Source organism: Equus przewalskii, chromosome 2, assembly GCF_037783145.1.
Source record: "Equus przewalskii isolate Varuska chromosome 2, EquPr2, whole genome shotgun sequence".
NCBI lineage: Eukaryota > Metazoa > Chordata > Mammalia > Perissodactyla > Equidae > Equus > Equus przewalskii.
The window spans coordinates 7,331,509-7,349,822 of NC_091832.1; the positions used below are offsets into that span (position 1 = coordinate 7,331,509).

General features: G+C 35.9%; 1 protein-coding gene across 3 annotated transcripts in view; it reads left to right on the top strand.

Moving 5' to 3' along the window:
• Window positions 1–18,314, top strand: part of NRDC (nardilysin convertase) — a 96,293-nt gene that overhangs the window by 40,837 nt on the left and 37,142 nt on the right. For all 3 annotated transcript variants that reach the window (XR_011537363.1, XM_070609649.1, XM_070609648.1), the window contains one exon: window positions 14,115–14,188. Coding sequence is in view for 2 of the 3 variants with exons in the window: in XM_070609649.1 (XP_070465750.1) it covers window positions 14,115–14,188 (74 nt within the window). In the remaining variant the exon portion in view is untranslated. The remainder of the gene's footprint in view (window positions 1–14,114; window positions 14,189–18,314) is intronic.

Below are 18,314 nucleotides of genomic sequence, written 5' to 3' on the forward strand. Positions count from 1 at the left end.
CTTAGACATTGGAATGGTTAGACACAAATTATAAAAATGATTGTACTTTCTGTTTTTAAAGAAATAAGGGACAAGTTTGAATACATTGCGAGGAATAGGAAACTATAAAGTGTGACATTTTAGATTCGAAAAATAAAAAAAGAACATCTTGAACTGAGATATGATCATTGAAATTTTTTTTTCATGGACATATATAGAATGCTTAACCAACAACTTCAGACTACAAATTTTTTTCAAATGTAATTGAACACTTTAAAAAGTTGCCCATATTTTAAGCCACAAATTCAGTCTCCAATTTCAGAGCACTAAAATCATATTAATTATGTTTTTCCGATCACTGTGCACAGTTAAAATTTAGCTAGAAATCAGTAACAGAAAGGCAACTAGAACATCCTCTTATGTTTTGAAATTAAACATACTTCTAAGAAACACCCAGGTAAAAGATGAAAGCATGTCTGAAGTTAGAAAATATTTTGAACTGAATTATAAAAATAATATAGAGCAAAAGTTGTGGGATGCAGTTATAGTGATACTTAGAGGGAAATATATAATATTAAGTGTATATGTTAAAGAAGAAAGGCTTAAAATTTATGAGCTAGTTAATCTCAGGAAGTCTGAATAAGACTAGCAAAATATGCCCAAAGAAAGTAGAAGGAAATGATAAAGACAAGAGCAGAAATTAATGAAATATAAAGCAAACTGACATTACCAGGAATGGTGAAGTTAGGATCTCTGAAAAGCCTCACCTCTATAAAACCAATGAGAACATTGGTAGAACTGTCAAAATCAACTTTTTCAGAACTCTGGAAACAACCAGAAGCTTGCAATAATCCAAGGAGTATTTCTCAAGCAAGTGGCTGAATCTTATTAAGAGCAGTGAGCTTTGTGGCATTTTAACTTGCCCTACTTCCATTCCCCTCTACCCAGTCCAGCATAGTCTTAAAAACCAAAAGTTCCCACAATCAGTAAAAACCAGCAGTCTAGCAGCCACTGGAGGGGGCTGGATGGATTTGGAGCTCTCTAAAAACATCCTTCTGGATAATCGTCATTATTTGACCTGTCTGGCAGTTCCCTTGGAACCACCATTCACAGGACTTTTCTGTATTTGACCTGACCAAGAGCTCACCCATTGCAAAACTTTTCTCTGAAGATATTTGTCCGAAACATTTAGAGGAAGTTGTTTAACTTTGTGTCTGCCTGAGGCAGGGATAACAGTTGGGGCAAACAAATAGGCTATTGAAAAAGCTTAAAAGGAAGAACTGGAAAATGAGATGTCCAAAGGGGCTTTGGAAAGCTCCAATATATTCCTGGGAATCTTGAAGGCCACATACATGCATATGGTTATGCCCTGTCCAGGGCTGTGAGCATGCTTGAGAAAGATCTGGAAAGGCCTTATGCTGTCACCTTGGCTGGCCTTGAGTCTCTGCACAAGCAGGATGTGATGGCTAAGGCAGATTTGTAAACTGCCTGACTTAATGCTGAGGACATGCCTCAGTATGCACAGAGAACCTCGTGGCAAGGCTGGGAGACTTACTCATTCCAGGCATTTAAAGAAATCTGTGCAAGCAGAGATTACCACTAAGCTAACCAAGCAGTGGTTGCACTTGTCAAAGAATACAGTACAGAATTAGTATAAGAAGGTTACTACATAAATAAACAGTAACAACAAACAGGAATAACAACAAATGCTGAGGAGGGAGGAGAATCTTGATTACCAAAGTTGCCACATTACATTATTTAATATGTGATTTTCAATGGAAAATTATGAGAGATGCAGAGTATGGCCCATACATAGGAAAAGCAGCAGTCATTAGAAACTGTCACTGAGAAAGCCCAGATTCTAGACTTTCTAGGCAAAGACTTTAAATCACCTACTTTAAATATGTTCAAAGAGCTAAAGAAAACTATGTCTAAGAACTAAAGTATGATAATGATGTCTCAGTAAATAGAAAATATCAATAAAGAGATGCAAATTATTAAATAGAACCAAATAAGAAATTCTGGAGTCAAAAAGTGCAACCGACATGAAAAATTCAGTAGAAGCATTCAGCAGCAGACTTGAGCTAGCAGAGGAAAGAATCAGTGAACTTAAAGATAGGTCAATTGGGATTATCCAATCTGAGGATCAGAAAGAAAAGAAGAAAAGTAAATAGAGCCTTAGAGATCTGGGGGACACCATTAAACATACTAACACATGCATCGTGGGAGTTCCAAAAGGAAATGAGAAAGGAGTAGAAAAAGTTCTTGAAGACATAGTAGCTAGACTTGTCCCAAATTTGATAAAAGACAAGGATCTACACATTCAAGAAACTCAAAAGATTCCAAGAAGGATAAACACAATGACATCCACAGCAAGATATATTATAGGTCTTCCTTGACTTATGATGGGGTTATGTCCCGATAAACTTATCATAAGATGAAAATATTATAAGTTGAAAATGCATTTAATACATCTAACCTACCAAATATCATAGCTGAGCCTGGCCTACCTTAAATGTGCTCAGAACACTTACATTAGCCAACATTGGGCAAAATCATCTCACACAAAGCCTATTTTATAATAAAATGTTGAATATCTCATGCAATTGAATACTATACTGAAAGTGAAAAACAGAATGGTTGTATGGGTACAGAATTGTTGTAAGTGTTATCAGTTGTTTACACTCGTGATCTCGTGGCTGACTGGGGAGCTGTGGCTTGCTACTACTGCCCAACATCACAAGAGAGTATCACACCGCATATCACTAGCCTGGGAAAAATAAAAATTTAAAATTCAAAATATGGTTTCTACTGATTATGTATCACTTTCACAGCATTGTTAAGTCAAAAAATCATAACTCAAACCATCGTAATTTTGGGACCATTTGTATAATCAAACTGTCAAAAGCCAAATAGAAAGAAAGTCTTGAAAGTAGCATGAGAGGAGCTGCTCTTCTCATACAAGATTATCTCAAGGTAAACAGCTGATTTCTCATCAGAAACCGTGGAAGCAAGAAGGCAGTGGTATGACATTCAAAGTGCTGCAGGAAAAAGATTGTCAACCAAGAATTCTTTATACAGCAAAAATATCTTTCTAAATGGAGAAATTAAGGTATTCTCAGATAAATTAAAAACTAAGTTTGTCACTAGCAGGTCTACTCTATATGAAATATTAAATGGAGTCCTTTAGGCTGAAATGAAAAGACACTCAAGCCCACATGATGACGTAAAGCACACTGGTAAAGGCAACTATAGATAAATATAAAAGGTAGTATAGATATACTTTGTAAATTTTTTTCCTTCTGCTTTAAAAGACATCTAACAGAATAAAGTAAAAATTATAAGTCTGTGTTGATAGGCATATAATGTATAAAGACATAATTTTCATGACAATAATAGTACAAAGCAGGGGAGAGAGAATAGGTATAAAGTAGCAAAGTTTTTGTGTACTATTAAAATTAAGTTGGTATAAATTCACAATGGATTGTTGTAAGTTAATATGTTAGCTAAGAAAATAAAAATTACAGTAAGAGAATGAGCAGGGAATTAAAATGGTACACTAGAAAATATCTTTTTTAATAAAAAGAAGCAGCAATGGAGGAGTAGAGGAGAAAACAGATGTAAGACAGAAAACAAATAACAAAAGGCATACATAAATCCTGCCCTATCAGTAATTAAATTAAATAGAAATGGGTTAAATGTTCCCATTAAAAGACAGATGTTGGCAGAATGGATAAAGAAACATAACAACTATATATGCTGTGTTTAGATTACACACTTTAGGTTACAATGCAATAGTTTAGTAATGAAAAAATGAAAAAAGATATACCATAGAAATAGTAATTAAAAGGAAGCTGGAGTGGCTATACTAACATCAGACAAAACAGACTTTAAGATGCAAATTGTTACTAGAGACAATTTTTTATGACGAAATCAATTCATCAAGAAGATATGATAATTATTAAACATACATTTATTTATCAAAAGAGCCCCAAGGTACACGAAGCAAAAACTTAGAGAATCAAAGGGAGAAATACACATTTCAGTAATAATAGTTTGAAATGTAAATATCTCACTTTCAATAAAGGATAGAACTAGATAGATCAATAAGAAATAGAAGACATGAACAGCCATGAAAGCCAATAGACATCTATAGAACATTCCACCCCAAATCAGCAGAATACACATTCTTCTCAAGTGCAGCATGGATCATTCTACAACATAGACATGTATTAGGTCATGAAACAATTCCCAATACATTTGAAAGGACTGAAATTATACAGAGTATTTCTCTAATAGTGGAATGTATTAGAAATCAATAACAAGCAAATTCAGATAATTCCACAAATCTGTATAAATTAAGCAACATACTCTTAAATAATCAATGGGTCAAAGAAGAAATCACAGAGGAAATTAAAAAATATTTAGAGACTAGTGAAAATGGAAACAACATACAAAAATTATGAGATGCATTGAAAGCAGTGCTCAGAGGAAATTTATAGTTGTAAACACCTCCATGAAAAAAGAAAGATCTCTGGGGCCTGCCCTGTGGTGGTGTAGTTAAGTTCATGTGCTGTGCTTTGGCAGCCAGGGGTTCGCAGGTTCAGATCCCAGGCGTGGACCTACACACCACTCATCAAGCCATGCTGTGGCAGCATCCTACATAAAATAGAGGAAGATTGGCACAGATGTTAGCTTAGCGACAATCTTCCTAATCAAAAAGAGGAAGATTGACAACAGATGTTAGCTCAGGGCCAATCTTCCTCACTCACACAAAAAAGAAATCTCAAGTCAATAACCTAAACTTCTATTTTAATTAAGTAAGCATAGGCAAAGAAGAGCAATCTAGACCCAAGTAGACAGAAGGAAGGACGTCATAAAAATTAGAGTGGAAATAAGTGAAATAGGGGATAGAAAAACAATAGAGAAAATAAACAAAAACAAGAGTTGGTTATTTGAAAAGATTAACAAAATTGACAAATCTTCAGTTAGAATGACCAAGAAAGAGGAAGACTCAGATTATTAAAATCAGGAGTGAGTGAACGTTATGATGATCTTACCAAAATAAAAGCTAGTACAATGGAATACTGTGAACAATTTGTGTGCCAGCAAATAGATAACTCAGATGAAATGGACTAATTTTTAGAGAGGCATATAAACTTCTGAAACTGACTCAAGAAGACAGAAAATCCGAATAGACCTTTAATAAGAGGTTGGATTAGCAATCAAAACTTTCCAAATGGAAAATGTGGACCCAGATAGCCTCACTGGTAAATTCTACCAAATATTTAAAGAAGGATAAACACTAATGCTTCATTAACTCTTCTAAAAAATAGGAGAGACACTTCCTAATTCATTGTATGAAGCCAGTATTACTCTGATACCAAAACTAGACAATGACATCACAAGAAAAGAAAACTACAGACCAACATTCCTTTTGAATATAGATACAAAAATCCTCAACAAAATACTGTGAAACTGAATCCAGCAACATATTAAAAAGATTATACACCATGACTAGATGGGATTTATTCCAGAAATGCAAGGTTAGTTCACCATACAAAAATCAATCAATGTGGGGCCGGCCTGGTGGCGCAGCAGTTAAGTTCGCAGTTCCACTTCTCAGCAGCCCGGGGTTCACCAGTTTGGATCCCGGGTGCGGACATGGCACCACTTGGCAAAAGCCATGCTGTTGTGGGCGTCCCACATGTAAAGTAGAGGAAGATGGGCATGGATGTTAGCTCAAGGCCATCTTCCTCAGCAAAAACAGGAGGATTGGCAGCAGATGTTAGCTCAGGGCTAATCTTCCTCCAAAAAAAATCAATCAATCAATATAATATGCCATATACTGTGAAACTGAATCCAGCAACACATTAAAAGGATTATGCACCATGACCAGGTGGGATTTATTTCAGAAATGCAAGCTTAGTTCACCATACAAAAATCAATCACTGTAATATGCCATATTATCTCAGTATGTCATCTCAGTATAAACAGAAAAGGCGTTTTACAAAATCCAGCACCCTTTCGTGATAAAACACTTAATAAGCTAGGAATAAAAGGGAACTTCCTCAACCCGATGAAGGGTATCTATGAATAACCCACAACCAGCATCATACTCACTGGTGAGAAATTGAAAGCTTTTCCCTGAAGATCAAGATGTCAGCTATCACCAGTTCTATTCAATGTTGTAGTGGAAGTTTCAGCCAGGGCAATTAGAGGAGAAAGTGAAATTAAAGGCACGCAGATCGGAAAAGAAGAAGTAAAACTATCTCTGTGCAGATGACATAATCTTGTACAGTTGATTCTCATAATTTGTGGAGAATTCACCTACTGATTAAAATTTATTTGTAACTTCAAAATTAATACTCGGTATGCTTTCGCAGTCATTCATGGACATGTGAAAAATTTGAAAATGGTGAAAATTTGAGTTTCCTTACACACACCTTGTCAGCTGAGGTTGAACAAGGCAACACTCTGCCTTTTTGTTCAGCTTCCATACAGAGTTGACCAGAGGATGGAGACAAGGAGACAGTACAGTATAGTAAAAGAAGCTCCAGGTCTGGAGCCAGTTTGATGGAGTTTGAATCCCAACTCTGGCACCCTTTAGTGAGGTGCCCTCAAGCTAGTTACTAACACTTCAAAACCTCATTCTTGGGGTCAGCCGGTGGTGCAGCGGTTAAGTGCGCACATTTTGCTTTGGTGGCCCGGGGTTTGCTGGTCTGGATCCCGGGTGCGGACATGGCACCACTTGGCACGCCATGCTGTGGTGGGCTTCCCACATGTAAAGTAGAGGAACATGGGCATGGATGTTAGCTCAGAGCCAGTCTTCCTCAGCAAAAAGAGGAGGATTGGCAGCAGTTAGCTTAGGGCTAATCTTCCTCAAAAAAACCCCACAAAACCTCATTCTCTCTTTTGAGAAATAAAGAAAAGAGAATCTACTAGGATAAGATACATTTAGGATTTAAGATCATAATCTCTGTGTGTGTACATATTTCTTATAGGACAGGGCTTCAGTATTCGCTAATTCAGCAATCATGGCAACTTTAGAGAACATAACTACTACAAATAATGAGCACTCATTGTGTATAGATAATACTGCAGATTCCACAAAAGAACTATTAGAGCTAATATTGAGTTCAACAAGGTTGCAGGATACAAGGATTGTTTGCAGGATACAGTCATTGTACAAAAATCAAGTGTATTTCTACACACTAGCAATGAAAAATCCAAAAATGAAGTTAAGAAAAAAAATTCCTTGTACAGTAGCATCCAAAAGAATAAAATACTTAGGAATAAATTTAACAAAAGAAGTGCAAGAGTTATATGTGGAAAGCCAGAAAAAATTATTGAAAGAAGTTAAAGACGACCTAAATTAATGGAAAGACATCCCATGTTCATAGATTGGAAGACTTAATATTGTTAAGATGGCAGTACTTCTCAAATTGATGTACAGATTCACTTTAATCCTTATCAAAATTTCAGCTGTCTTTTTTGAAGAAATTGATGAGCTGGTCCTAAAATTCATATGGAAAGGATGAGACCAAGAATAGCCATAATTATCTTGAAAAAAGAACAAAGTTGAAAGACATTCCCAATTTCAGAACTTACTGAAAGCTATGGTAATCAAGGCAATATGGTGCTGGTAAGAACAGACATATAGATCAGTGGAGTAGAATTGAAACTGAAGAAATAAACCGTTACATTCCTGGTCACTTGCATGGGTGCCAAGATACTTCAATAGGAAAGAATAGTCTTTCAACAAGAGGTACTGGGACAACTGGATATCCATATGCAAAAGAATGAAGTTGGACTCTATTCACACCATATACGAAAATTAACAAGTTGAGTCATAGACTTAAATATAAGAGCAAAACCCGTAAAACTCTGAAGAAAACATAGGCATAAATCTTTGTGACCTTGGACTTGGCAATAGTTTTTCAGATATGACACCGAAAGCATAAACAACAAAGTAAAAACCAGGTAAATTGTATTCACAATTGAAAACTTTTTTTGCTTTAAAGTGCCCTATGAAGAAAATGAAGACAACTTGCAGAATGGAAGAAAATACTTAGAAATCATATATCTGATAAGGAACTAGTATCTTGAATACGTATAGAACTCTTACAGCTCAACAATAAAAAGGCGACCCAGTTTAAAAATGGGCAGGGGCTGGTTCTGTGGCAGAATGGTTAAGTTCGCATGCTCGGCTTCAGCAGCCCAGCGTTTCACTGGTTTGGATCCTGGGCGCAGACATGGCACCGCTCACCAGGCCATGTTGAGGGAGCATCCCACATGCCACAACTAGAAGGACCCACAACTAAAAAAATATACAACTATATACTGGGGGGATTTGGGGAGAAAAAGCAAGGGGAAAAAAAAAGATTTGCAACAGTTGTTAGCTCAGGTGCCAATCTTTAAAAAAAAATGAGGGGCTGGCCCCGTGGCCGAGTGGTTAAGTTTGCGCGCTCTGCTGCAGGCAGCCCAGTGTTTCGTTGGTTCGAATCCTGGGCGCGGACATGGCACTGCTCATCTAACCATGCTGAGGCAGCGTCCCACATGCCACAACTAGAAGGACCCACAACAAAGAATATACGACTATGTACCGGGGGACTTTGGGGAGAAAAAGGACAAAATAAAATCTTTAAAAAAAAATGAGCAAAGAAGTTGAATGAACGTTTCTTGAAAGAAGATATGCAAATAGCCAATAAGCACATGGAAAGATGCTCAATGTCATTAGTCACTAGGGAAATGGCAATCAAAACCACATTGAGAAAACACTTCGAAAAGAAGAACAGTAACTATTATTAGTTAGTGCTTAGTATTTGGAGAAATGTGAACTTTCATACATTACTGGTGCTGCAGATGTGTTGGAAAATGATTTAGTGCTTCCTCCAAAAGTTAAACATAGGGTTACCATATGACCCAGCAGTTCCGTTCTTAGTATATACCCTAGAAAATTGAAAACATATGTCTACACAAAAACTTGTACATGGATGTTCATAAAAGCATTATTCTTAAATAGGTTAAAAGTGGAAACAACCCAAATGTCCATCAGCTGATAAATGGATAAACAAAATGTGGTATATCCATACAAAGGAGTATTACTCAGCAATAAGAAGGGATACATGCACAACATGAATGAATCTTGAAAACATTATGCTGAGTGAAAGAGGCCAGACACAAAAGGCCCCATAGTGTATGATTCCATTTAAAGAAAATGTCTAGAATAGGCAAATCCATAGAGACCAAAAGTAGATTAGTGGTTGCCAGGGGCTAGGAGGGTGGGGGAATGGCTAATGACTGTTACCAGGTACAGAGTTTATTTTGGGGTAATAAAAATTTTCTGAAACTAAACAATGGTAATGTTTGCACAGTCCTATGAATGTAGTAAAATCCACTTAATTGTGCACTTGAGAGGGGGAATTTTGTGGAATGTGAATTATTTCTCAATGGAAACAACAAACATCTGATAGAGTTTCAAGAAAGCTCAATGTTGGTTCTTTGAAAAAACTGATCAAATAGATGCACCTTTCACGAGACTGGTCAAGGGAAAAGAAGAGAGTATGTGCAAATATCAGGAATGCAAAGGAATGTGATTTATGTTCTTGCGGACAGTAAAAATACAGTAAGCTATTTTGAACAACGTATGCCAGTAAATGAAAAAAGTAGGTGAAGTACCTAAATTCTTAGAAATCTAATTTATAAAACTCACACAGGATAAATTATAATGAAGAAGTTTGAATAATCTTATAATCATTGAAATGAATCAGCAATGCATAATCTTCTCAAAAATAAACTTGTAGGTTTAGAGTTCTGTAAAAACTTGAATGAAGAAATCATTCTTCTGTAAATTATGAAGGTAGCAAGACCTTGCTATAAGAAAGTGTAATTTAAGAAAAATTATAGACCAGACTACTCACAAACAGCAATGTATAATAAGGATGATATAGCAATACTGAGTTGGGTTCATCCTAGAAATATGAGGGAGGATTAACATTAGAAAATCAATTAATGTAGTTCATCACATTGTCAGATCGGAGAAAAAACATATATAATGTATGTAGAAAAAAAAAGTGTGATAAAATTCAGTATCCCTGAAGATGCTGTTAGCAAACAGAGTATAAGGCAACTTTCTTAATGTGATATTTGATGTGTTAAACCAAACCTTATATTTAATGGTGAAACTTTGACAGCTTTCAAGATGAGATCAGGAACAAGACAGATGCAGGTTGTGATTGCTTCTGTTATCATTCTACTAGGCAGGAAAGAAAAATAAGCAAAATACACAACTGTCATAGCAGATGATACAACTGTGAACATAGAAAATCCGAAATCTGCAGATAAATTCTTAACATTAACAGAATTTAGTAACATAGCTTTATATGCAAAATAAAAATGATAATATTTTTAACATATAAAAGTCAATAGTATTTGTATGTAGCAGCAACAGTTAGAAATGGAAATTAAAAACCTTTATAAAAGCTGTAAAAATAATCAAACACTCAGAAATCATTCCAAAAGTTATGTACGAGACCTCTTTTTGTTGTTGTTGTTAGTGTCATCAAGTTAATTTCAACTCCAGTGACCCTGTGTACAGCAGAGTGGAATCCTGCCTGGTCTTTTTGCACCATCCTCTCACCTTCTGCCACTGTATCAGATAGTGCTCCACTGCTATTCATAGGGTTTTTGTGGCCAATTTTTTGGAAGTGCGTGGCCAGGTCCTTCTAGTCTGGAAGCTTCATTGAAACCTGTCTACAATGGGTGACCCTGCTGGCATTTGAAATACCGGTGACATAGCGTTCAGCATCACAGCAACATGCAGCTGCCACACTATGACAACTGTCAGGCAGGTGGTGTGGTTCCATGACTGGAAATGACCCTGGCTGTGGCAGTGAGAGTGCCAACTTAACCACTAGACAACCAGGGCTGGTTTATAAGCCCTCTTTATGGAAAATATGTTAAAACCTTGTTGTAAGATATTAAAGAAGACCTAAATTAATCGAGAGAAATACTATTCATGGATTTGAAGCCTTATTTTTTTAGTCATGTTAGTTTTCTCTAGTTAATGTACAGATTCAGTGATATCGAAACCATAATCTCAGAAGATTTACTTAATTTTAAATAGACAAGCTAATTCTAAAATTTATAAGGAAAGGTAGAGGGCTAAGTATAGCCAAGATAGTTTTGAATTGGAAAAATAACAAGGTAGCAGGAATTGACCTACTAGATACTACTTTGTTTTATAATTAGGACATTGTGGTGTTAGCACAGGGCTAAGCAAAAAGACCAATGGAACAGGACAGAGATACTGGAAATAGACCAACACATATGTGGACACTTGATTTTTGGGAGGGGCAATATGGAGCAATGATGAAAGGACTTTTTAAAGAAGTGATGCCAAGACAGTTGGGCTTCTATAAAGGCAGAAACAAAATTGATTCCCTACCTCATAACATACACAAAATATCAATTCTAACTGGATTATAGACCAAAAAGTGACAAGTACAACTAAAAGTTTTAGAGATAAATGTGACTTTAGCCTAAGTCAGAATTATCAAACAAGACACAAAAACCACGAACAGAGGAAAAATGGTAGTATGTTATATTCATCAAAAGATACTACACAGTGTGAAAAAGCAAGTATAAAGTGGAAGATTTATTTGCAACACGTATAACAAACGAATTAAATTTAGAATGACTATCATTGATTTTTAATATATCATATCATATATATGAGAGAGATATATAATTATATCATATATAAATGGATAATTATATATATATTACTAGAGTCAACAAGAAAAAATGCAACCTAATAGAAAAAAAGCTTTAAACAGGCATTTTATAAAAGAAGAAATTAAAATTATTAATAAATATCTGAAATGGTGTTCAACTTCCTTAGGAATTAGAAAAACGTAAATTAAAACCAGTAGATTTAACTGTCCTAAAAGTTGCAGGAGATTTTAAAGTCTGAAAACACCAAGTAGGGGTGAGGTTTGTGGAGGAACAGAGGAGCTGGAACTGCTGATGCAAGTGTAAGTTGGTAGAGTCCCTTTGGAAAAGTTTGGTACCATCTAGTGATGTAGAACTAATGCATGCATATGCCGTTCCTGAGGAGTTCCTTTCCTACATGTATGTCTAGATAAACTTGTGCTCGTGTGCCCCAGTGCACGTTTATAAGAATGTTTATGACCGAATTGTTTGTAATAGTCCAAGACCAGAACAAGCCCACATGTCCATCAGCAGTAGAATGGATGGATAAATTCATACAGTGGAAAATTATACTGCAATGAAAATAAATGAACCATAGCCACATGTGCCATGATGGATGAATATTAAAAACATAGTATTGTTCAATGAATCCAACATAAATAGTATATACAGGTGTATTTCCACTTATATAAAGTTCAAAAACAAAATGTTGTCTAGAACATGCATTCTCAGTGGAGGTGATATTGTTCACTTTGGTGGCAAAAATGGGTCCCCGGGGGGTGAAAAAATGCTCAATATTATGATGGTTTATGGCGCTCCAAAGCTTAACCCTACCTGGCAAAATCTTTATTATTTACTTTCTCTTTGAGTTTTCTCAAGTAGCATATGAGCACCATTTACACTGACATTGAGTTCATGGAAGATAGACAAAGTGTATGCAAGGTCAGTGCTACAAAACTGGTGGATAAATGATTGGAGGACTTTCAAATCATTGCTTATCTCGAAGTCATTGCTAGAAGTGAGCTCCACTTGCCATTTGGTTGCCAATGGCTGCCTTGTGGATGTTGTTTATATTTGATATTCCATGCCTTTGTGTGTGAATTTGGTTTTTAGAATAAAATAAAAATCTTCTCTGTTCTATTATTTAATGGAACAAAAATTATTCAACCCATCGTTAGTTATACCAAGTACTGAAAAGAAAAAAATATTGAATATCTTAGTGAATCTTGATATCTTAATGAGTATCTAGTAGCTAATTAAGTTAAAAGTTTCTTCTCAGATAAAGCAAAAAAAGTTTATTACATATTGTAGGAAATTAATTTTTTCAATGGTTTTACTTCTGCTGGAAAAATAAATTTTAATTTTTAAAAAATTTAATTGCATCACTGTTATATAAATGGATAATTTGCATATGTACTTTGATGCATCACAATTTAAGTAAATAAATTACATTAAAAACAAATACATTATAAAGTTAAGTGAAATACTATATAGTAGCCTTCAAAATTTTAACTTTTAAAATTTTCTTTAATCATTTATAACCTCCCATTGAATAAAAAGAGTAGGCTTTATACGCTTTTTATTTGTAAAATCATGGATAAACATATAGTATATAAACAGATAGTATGTCTGTGGTACTAAAATTTTATAGGGGAGTGATTAGGAGAAAATTTTTGAAAAGGCGCCTTAGGATTGATGATGAAAAAAAAGATCAAGAAACACTGGTCTAGGGGCCAGCTCGGTGGTGCAGGGGTTGAGTGCGCACGTTCCACTTCGGTGGCCTGGGGGGCACCAGTTAGGATCCCGGGTGTGGACATGGCACTGCTTGTCAGCCATGCTGTGGCAGGCCTTCCACATGTAAAGTAGAGGAAGATGCGCATGGATGTTAGCTCAGGGCCAGTCTTCCTCAGCAAAAAGAGGAGGATTGGCAGCAAATGTTAGCTCAGGGCTGATCTTCCTCACAAAAAAAAAAAAAAGGAAAAGAAAAGAAACACTGGTCTGGAAATACAGATATATACGTGATAAACCTGTAAAGAAAAGCAGAAGTGATAACCATAATATTCAGGATATTTACTCTGAAGATCAGATAGGTGCTGAGTGCTTCTAGAGTTCTGACGGTAGTCTGTTTCTTGACCTGGGTGGTGGCCACTCAGGTGTTTACCTTATAGTTATAGATTAGTCTGTATATTCATGTTTTACATACTTTTCTGTATGGGTGTTATATTTTATAATGAAAAAAAGTAGTTTGTAGACTTTAAAATATAGAAATGCAGAATACTTACATTTTACATATGCATGATTAGGAGCTAAATCTCCAACTTAGTAAAATTTCTCAATTAGAAATAGACATTGACTGATGAAAAGCTTTTACCGAACGAAAACAGAAATGCTAGGGGTATTTTTATTTATTTATTTTTCAGATGGGCCCAGTTCTTTATCCATCCACTAATGATCAGAGATGCAATTGACCGGGAAGTTGAAGCAGTTGATAGTGGTAAGAGAAGTGCTTTATGTCTTTCCACTTTTTCCTTCGTTCAACCCGTTATTTAGCACATTTATCACTCTTTATCACTAGTGACCATTTTATCTTAATATCATGAAGGGCTAAATTGAAATAGATGTGTCATGTTTATTCCGGAAGCCATTAAATGTCTAATTCAGTATAGATTTAAAATAAATCAAAAGGATGGTAGACTTTAGTTTTTCGACGTTTACTTTTTTGAGGGCTTTACTATAGTGACTAATCTTTTGCAGGACCAGAGCCTAATTCTTAAAGCTAATACTGAGTGTTCAAACTTTAAAAGTTTACATAGTCTTTTTGCATGAAGAGACATTTTCTCTGAGGCTTTATTTTAAGTACCATCTTGATATTTTAAATAGCTTATCCTTTGTTACCTATATGTGTAGGTGCTTTGTGGCTTGAACTTTGGTAGTTCTGAAAACAATTGTGATATATTTATGGATGAGGAAGCTAAATCCCTGAGCAGAAAATGCATTTAATTTTACTTTTTGACAGTTTTCCTTATCTTTTCATATCTTTCTTATCTTTGGGATTTAAAGAATGAAGATCATAAGAAAAACTGTGTGCTGATATAGGGTGAGGCTTGGTTATAGAGCTGTGTCAAAAATAGCTCATAATTGCAGTGTACCAATAAATAGTACCATTGTAGAATAGCCCTGCTTGCTTTACTTTAGCCTTAGAAATACGTAATTCTCTACATGGGGGGACTCCAGTTCATGTAGGTGAGGCTTGGCTTGCAGCAACTGAAAAGGCAAGGTCTCTGTACTTACTCCTCCTTTTGTAGCATTTTCCTCCCTGGCTTGATTCAGTGTCTAGTTCTAATAATGACTTAATGCGTTCACGAGGCTGAGTAAACTGCAGATGGCTAGAAAGAGCCATCTGTCTGGAAGTGAGCAGACTTATGTTATACTTACAGAAATGTCACTAACTCTGGCCCTCAATTTATTTGTAAGAGAGGGTGGGGTGGAGTTAGATTCCTCCCCGCTGTAGTAGCTCCTTGTAACCAAGGATTTATAGTCTTCATTTTTGTTACTTGTCTGCCACAGTGTCTGTTGTATCCTAGGCCCAGATAACTATTTGTTGAGTAGTTGAAAAACCAAAATAACCAAGGAAAACTCCAAAAGCCTTTCCTACTTTCTGAGACCTAGAAACTATTCTCTGTGTCTTAAATGCTTTCAAGTATGTTTTCCTTCATACAGTTTCTAGAGTGCGTTGCAATCAGGGTTTAAAAAATTAAGCCTCTAATTTGATTTTACAGGTTTAATCAGAATATATTTTATTTTGAAATATACAGAAATAGATACATATACACACATATGTATGTGATATATATGTACATACACGCACACATACAATAAGCAGTTTTTGTTTAAAATAAACTTCAGCTAAAGGTGTTTTTTGTTTTTTTCATTTGTTTGTTTTTGATGATAGGGAGCCTGGATTTCAATTTGTGATCTGATACAAATAGCTAGGTATATATCACTAGTCATTTAACTTTCTAAGTATGAAGGATTTACTTGAGATTAGGGAGGTGAGGGAGCTTTTACATCATAACTGGTGTAATAAACTACTGTAATATTCATTAGCCAGTTTTGAAACTCAATAATCAGATGTTATTTTCTTCTATTCAGATGTGATAGTCTTTCTTCTATCATTCTCATCTTGCTAACATCTTTTTAGTTGTCTGCATGCATGGATGGCTCATTCCACCTAAGAAGAGGTGAAAGGAGATTCAGCTGTCCTGGTAGATTCATCTTCTCATTTTCCTTTTCCTGTATTCCTCTCCACCTGCTTATGGAAGAGATTCTCTCTTTCCTGAGTTTTTAATTTATTACCTAGGTTTTTTTTTTTTGAGGAAGATTAGCCCTGAGCTAACATCTACTGCCAATCCTCCTCTTTTTGCTGAGGAAGACTGGCCCTGAGCTAACATCCATGCCCATCTTCCTCTACTTTATATGTGGGGTGCCTACCACAGCATGGCTTGCCAGGCGGTGTGTGCCATGTCATTACCTGGGATCCGAACCGGTGAACCCCAAGCCGCCAAAGCGGAACGTGCGCACTTAACCTCTGCGCTACTGGACCAACCCCTGATTTATAACCTTGTTTTAACTTCATTACTTTATCACTGTGCCCTGCATTGATAATCTGTCTTTGGTCTATTCTTTCAATGGAGTGGTTATACATGTACATTTATAAGCGTTTATTTGCACAATGTGGATAGGGCTATTCAATGTTTTACAATTTTCTTGAATACATTTAATAACAGAAGCTCGCATAAGTGACCACAGGGTAGATTTTAAAATAGAATTAACATTGCTTAAAGAAGATTGTAGAGAAAAAAATTATTCTTAATGATTAGCTCTTTATTTTAGTAATAGTTCATGCTCTCACATAAACGTGTAATTGCCTACATAGTATATCTTAGCAATTGAGATCAAAGATATGGCCAAAGCCCTTTTTTATCTAATCAAATGGCAGAGTGTGTTCTGTAAGTGTTCAGATATTTATACTCTGTTTTTATCAGTTGTAGGGGCTCCTAAATCACTTTTTGTCAATATGTTTATATTTCTACTCTGTTAGTTTCCAGTTGCTGGTGTAACAAATTACCAGAGACTTAGTGGCTTAAAATAACACAAATTTATTTTCTTAAACTTTTAGAGGTCAGAAGTCTAAAACGTTTCCTCAGGGCTGCATTCCTTTTGGAGGCTCCAAGGGAGAATCTGTTTCCTTGTCTTTTCCACCTTCTAGATATCACCTGCATTCCTAGGGCATGGCTCCTTTCTCTATCTTAGGAGTCACCAGTGTAGAATCCTCTCTCCTCTCTGACCTCTGCTTCTGTCCTTACATCTTCTCTTGGCTCTGATCCTTTTGCCTTTCTCAGATAAGGAACCTTATGATTACATTGGGACCGCCCAGATAATCCAAGGTGATCTCTGTTTCTCAAGATCCTTAATTAAACTACATGCAAAAGTTCCTTTTACCACATAAGGTAACAGATTCGCTGGCTTTGGAGATTAGTACGTGAACATCTTTGGGGGCCACTATTCAACCTACTGCACTTAATAATGGAGTTGTTTCTCCTGTGTCATAGCCATAGCTTCATATTTTTTATGGAGATTTTTTTATATCTACTCTGTTGAAGTTTTGTATATATTTTTACTGTCTCATACTAGATTTAGACTTCATGGCTTATAATTAATTTATTGAATTAATTTGTTGAATATGCTTGCTTCTGCTTCTTTCCATCCCTACTGTCACTTTAGTTTCCACTCTCGTCACCGAGTATAACAGCGATGGCCCCTAATTGGTTTTCCCATCTCTGCTTTTGCTTCCCTTCACTCCATTCTCCACATTTACAGCCAGAATGAACTTACTAACGTCCACATCTGGTAATGTCACTCTCCTTATTAAACATCTACAATGCTTTACCCTTACTCCTATGATAAATAATAATAGCTAACATTTATTGAGCACTTATTGTGTGCATTACTGTGATTGTGATTATCCCCATTATCCTTATTTGACATATAATGAAACTGAGCCTTAGAGGGGTTAAGTAATAAACCCAAAGTGCCAAAGTCAGTCATTTCCCCAAGGATCCAAAGTCAATAATGACTGTATAATACCAAGATCTGTACTTGTACACATGCAATACTACTTCCCAAAGTCTTGCTAAGCTCTTCAAAAATTGTGTCTTCCTTATCTTTTCAGCCTGTTATCTTGCCTCTGCTTTGATTCTGAACGTTATTCAATTATATTGACCTTCTTTCTGTTTTTCAGAGGTGCCATATTCTCTTCCTCTTTTAAATGTTTCTCCTTAGAATGTTTTGTACACTCCCATTTCTACCTCCCTCCCTATTCCCTAGAAAACCCCTGTTTGTCACTCAGGGCTCAGCTTGAGTCATTCCCTGGGAAACCTCTCTCTGTGAGCCCATCCCCCAAATAAATTCATACACAAAAATAAGACAAAATTAGGTTAGATGACAGTCCTCAAATATTTTCGTAATACTCTATGTGTTGTAGCATTTAACCATAGCGAACTGTAATTTCTGCTGGGCTCTAAGCTCCTTCAACTATTGAGCAACTCCGCTGGCCTCGT